The sequence below is a fragment of the Xyrauchen texanus genome, chromosome 16 (assembly GCF_025860055.1).
Source record: "Xyrauchen texanus isolate HMW12.3.18 chromosome 16, RBS_HiC_50CHRs, whole genome shotgun sequence".
Classification (NCBI taxonomy): Eukaryota; Metazoa; Chordata; class Actinopteri; order Cypriniformes; family Catostomidae; genus Xyrauchen; species Xyrauchen texanus.
Window position 1 is genome coordinate 29,537,192 of NC_068291.1, and position 5,130 is coordinate 29,542,321.

The following is a 5,130-nucleotide window of genomic DNA, read 5'->3' on the forward strand; positions in this document are numbered from 1 at the left end:
AAGTGTCTCATGCCGGACCGGCACATTTTTAGACTCTGTGTCAAAAAAGAACGTCAGGTCTCAAAAAGACCCATCGAGACACACACACGTTCTGTTTTATAAGTTGCGCAGCTTCTAGACTTGAAAAATATATGTATTTCTTTTTTTATCACTATATTGTGGAAAAACTGGAAAACATGTCATAATTATTATTATTATTAACTACAATTTTATTTCATTAAACATTTTGAATGTACATGGCTAAAATTGCTGATAGGATGAATTTAAAATTGATTTTATGTAATTGTTTAAGCAAAATGTTTGAAATTGGGTCCCCAGACGTCAGTAGCTTGGGGCTTTAAAAATCGTAAACACGCCCCTGGGAGGAAGGTCCATAAACTATCTTTAAGAGCAGCTCATAGGAACAGCAAATAACTTTTACCTCTGCTGGAAGAAACATATTTCCAAGACAGACTGCCACCTATTATGATGGAGTAAGAGAATTTATTTATTTGAAAATGTAGTCATAATTGAAGTAAAATGGCTGTGATGAAAGTGATCTTTCACTGATAATGTCTGTTGTTTAGCTTTAAAATCAGAAGTGCAGGATCAATGTTAATGTTACTACTGAAATTCTACTTTTACAATCCATATGTTTTTTATTTGTTTGTGTTTCACCTTATAATTTTATAAAATCAAAGTATAGGCCTGTTGTTGTTGTTAAGCTACATACTGTATAATGTTGGTCTAACATGTTTTTTATGTAGATGCAAAGTTATTCACATTTCGTAGTAGCCATCTGTGACAAAACAAAAAAATTCTGGATAAAAGTGTCTCACTGCAACCATGATTTTTTCTTTTTTTTTCTTTTTATTATTTTAAGGAGGGATGACATTCAATTATGCCACAAATGCTGTTGATTGAGCTGAACTGAACTTGATTCTGTTTGCGTGATACGCATTAATTCAAGATAAGGTCACTTTAATGTAACAAAATCAAAGCTTTTGTGTCTAAATAATCTCTCTTTTTCAGCTTCCCTCTGAAATGCCACCTTGAGAAGCTAGAATGCCACTTTACCTGGGATCTGGGGTGCTATAAACATAAGCTCCAAGAGTTATCAGATGACTTTCATGACATGGACCAGCAGACGTGCACTTGGCAGGTTCACAACAACAACCTGCTTGGCTACATCCAATATGCTCTTGGCTCCAACAAAAAGGCACTGCTGCACTTCTGCAAAGCAGAAAGTGTGATCCAGGAGCAGGGAACAGAAGAGGCTGAAGCCAGGCTGCAGGTGAACAAAGCTAACATGGCTTGGGTACACTTTCTGTTGGGAAACACGGCTGAGAGCAAAGCATACCTAGAGGAGGTAGAGAAGCTCCAGCAAATGCACCCTGCTCCACCTGGTTGCATGTTACACCCAGAAGTTAGTGGTGAAAAGGCCTGGACATTAGTGAAGTTTGACTATTCAAAGAAAAGGCAGTCAATTGATTTATTTAGAATGGCCTTGAAAGCAGAACCAGAAAGGAAGGAATGGCACAAAGGTCTTGCCAGTGCAATGTCCAGGCCATTACTAATGTCTGAATTTACTACAGATGAGGTTCTAAAGCAGTTGAAAAGGGCAATAGAGCTAGACCCAGATAGTGTGTTCCTACAGTCCCTTTATTGGCTAAAATTGTCTGAGGTGCCGGCAAACTATAAAAATAACTATGATAAAGAAGTGCAAAGTTTACTACAAAAAAACATTGATACAGGAAACATGGAGGGATTGGGTGTTATCCTCCAGTATTTCCAAAACATTTCCGTGGACAAAGCTATTCAAGAGGGAGAGAGAGTTCGAGAAAAGTTCCCTACCTCCCCTAGAGTTTTGAGAAATGTGGCAAACTTATATAAATCTAAGGTTTACTCGATGAATAAAGACAGCAGAGAAAAGCAGGCTTTGGTTGAGATGTCCATTGATCTCTTTGAGGAGGTCCTCAAACATTATCCTCGTAATTTCAAAGTAAAGCTATCTCTTGCAACAATGTACCAAAATGCACACAACATTGAGAAAGCAAATGAGATATACAGTGAGCTCCTATTAGAGAAAGATGATCTCCCTCCTGATAGACTACAGTATCTATACTATAGTTATGCCTGCTATCTATTCCATTCTAGACAGTCTAGAGAAGATGAATCAATCCTTTTTTACATGAAAGCAGCAGAAATCCCAGATAACAGAGGTTGTAGACAGAAGTGTATAAAAGTTCTTGAAAACACCTTGAAGAGCGGTAGAGATCCTCGCTGTGAGGACATTTTATGTTTACTGCAGAGAATTCGGCAAGAAAACATTTAATTTGTTACTACTGACAAATGATCAGTTTTGTAACAGGGACATTAAATGTGGTTGACATTTAAGCATGACAATGTAAGAAACGATGTGGCAACATATCACAAAGGCTAATTTCCAATAATAAGTCTACTGAATTCAAGTTTTAAAAATATTATTTTGTATTTTGTTACTGCATTTTTATAACAATATACACTTGTTCAAATTTAAAAAAATATTTTTTTTCAATAAAAATAAATCTACTCATTGCCAGATATTAAAGTGGTATAATTTTATATTCAAGGGAAACACTTTGAATGGCTGTCCTTTTGTGTTAGTAAGGGGTAAATTCTGCAAAATAATGTTGTGAAATTCTGGTAGGATAAAGAACTTCATTAATTTCTCTCTAGATATTGATTATCTGGACATGTGAGTGTTTTTTGTTGTTGTAAATGTTGACCAGCACAAGTGGAAGCACCAATGAAATGTCAATAAATTGTTATTGACAATTGTTATAAAACCCTCATTTTCAAACAGATCTTGTGGATTTCTCATTAATATTACTTTAACAGTAGGACCCCTGGATTAATGTCATGTACAAGATGTATGTGACCTGCTGAAGTAAATCCTGAATGATTAGGGTGTACAAAAACAGACAGGATAAAGAAAATTATTTAGAGTGCCACTTTAAAACATAATGACTGTTTAATCCAGCACTAAGACACAGACACTTATATGTGTGCTGAATCACAACTACTGATTTTTTAAGAATAAAAAAGGGACATCATTTCTGAACAAATAGCATAATTTCTGTTTCCCTTTTCTGTGTCTATAAAGTCCATAATCAAAGGCACAATATGACATACTGTATTAACTCATATATGATTCTCATATGAATTAATATTATTTGATACTGCTAGAAGTTGCGTAACTCGGACATTGATTTTCATATTTGGGTTCATAAAGTCTGTTCCTCCATGCATTATGTAAATAAGGTTGAGATCTTTGATCACATTGACTTCTGTTTTAAGGATAGTGAGCTCAACTTTGTGTAAACAATGGTGCATTTTGTGAGTGGACACATTAATTAAAATGTAATTATGGATCCTTTTCATATTTCATATAGCAGTACAGTATGCAGTATAGCAGGATAAACCTCTATAGAGATACATTGGAGACCATCGCAAACATAATTTTTTCCCATTTACTCCAAAAGCAGCAAAAGACAAAATACACTATTACATTTCCTCTACTTTCCCAAAAAAGAAAAATAGTGAGATGGCTTATGGCAGTCAGAAAAATAGAAAGATGAAAAATTTTCTGCAATTTCCTCAGCAGCTCTTTTTGAAACCCATCTGCAGCTGTTTCTCAAGGGAACCCATGTTTGAAAAATGTTAATTGTCTGGTTTAACAACTATGACCTGAAAAGCTCTATTATTTCTTATTTCAAGATTGTGGTGTGTCAGTTAAAGCAAGAGTGCCTTGTAGTGCATTGGAGGAACACTCAGGCAGTAGCTAGAATCACAGCACTGTAGATCAGAGAGATTCCAGTATGAAAGAATGTAACTGTTTATGAGCCTGTCTGATCCACTAGCCAACCTGATGAGAACGAGACAGACAGAGAGCTCTAATTAAATGCTCTAATTTGGTTAAAGGGACAGTTAAGACAAAAATATTAAGCCGCTTTCTATACAAAAGCAGTAATGACTGGTCTGTCAAGATCCAAAAGGTCATAAAAAGCACCATGTAAATAGATTAATCATTTGGCAACGCCATCGCTTAAGTTACACACAGAAGTGGTGACAAAAATGGTGTGCAAACAGTAAAATTTGATCGGATTTATCAGATCTAATCTGTCAAATCAAATACACCAGTTTGCCAGATTTTTGCCACCTCTTGCAGCAGATGCGCTAAAATGTGTGTAAACAAATTGTTCTTAAACCATATTCTTAAGCAGCAGTGAATGGGATAGCTTTGTCTGAACAGAATTAAATTTAAGTTGTTATTCACTCTCAAATCAAATCTCTTGTGCCATTGGCGCCATATTTGATTTGAGAGCTGAATTAAAATTACATGAATTTGAAAGTGAATAATTACTGTTTATCTTGTTTTAGAAACAACACTTTGCATAAGATATTAAGGTTTTTCAGAGAATGTATTTTGAATGTGTTTTTATAGTCAAAACAAGTGAAAAAATCTACCAGTGCTGAAGAAGTAATCCAAATTATTTAGAATACGTTGCTGACGTTGAATAATCTAACGGAATATGTTAGAAATTACAGTATGTGTTCTGTAATCTGTAGTGGAATACATTTCAGAAGTAACCCTCCCAACCCTGTATATATATATATATATATATATATATATATATATATATATATATATATATATACATACACACACACAGGTGCTGGTCATATAATTAAAGTATCATCAAAAAGTTTATTTATTTCAGTAATTCCATTCAAAAAGTGAAACTTGGATAATGTATACATTCATTCCACACAGACTGATATATTTCAAGTGTTCATTCCTTTTAATTGATGATTATAACTGACAACTAATGAAAAACCCCAAAATCAGTATCTCAGAAAATTAGAATATTGTGAAAAGGTTCAATATTGAAGACACCGGGTGCCACACTCTAATCAGCTAATTAACTCAAAACATCTGCAAAGGCCTCTCAGTCTAGTTCTGTAGGCTACACAATCATGGGGAAGACTGCTGACTTGACAGCTGTCCAAAAGACGACCATTGACACCTTGCACAAGGAGGGCAAGACACAAAAGGTCATTGGTAAAGAGGCTGGCTGTTCACAGAGCTCTGTGTCCAAGCACATTAAT

General features: G+C 35.0%; 1 protein-coding gene across 1 annotated transcript; it reads left to right on the plus strand.

The window, feature by feature from the left end:
• The first annotated feature begins 468 nt into the window (after positions 1-468).
• On the plus strand, positions 469-2,314 carry LOC127656763 (interferon-induced protein with tetratricopeptide repeats 1-like). The gene is made up of 2 exons (XM_052145229.1): positions 469-473; positions 1,012-2,314. Exons 1-2 carry the CDS (start codon positions 469-471, stop codon positions 2,312-2,314), a joined length of 1,308 nt encoding a protein of 435 aa, XP_052001189.1.
• Positions 2,315-5,130: the final 2,816 nt, after the last annotated feature.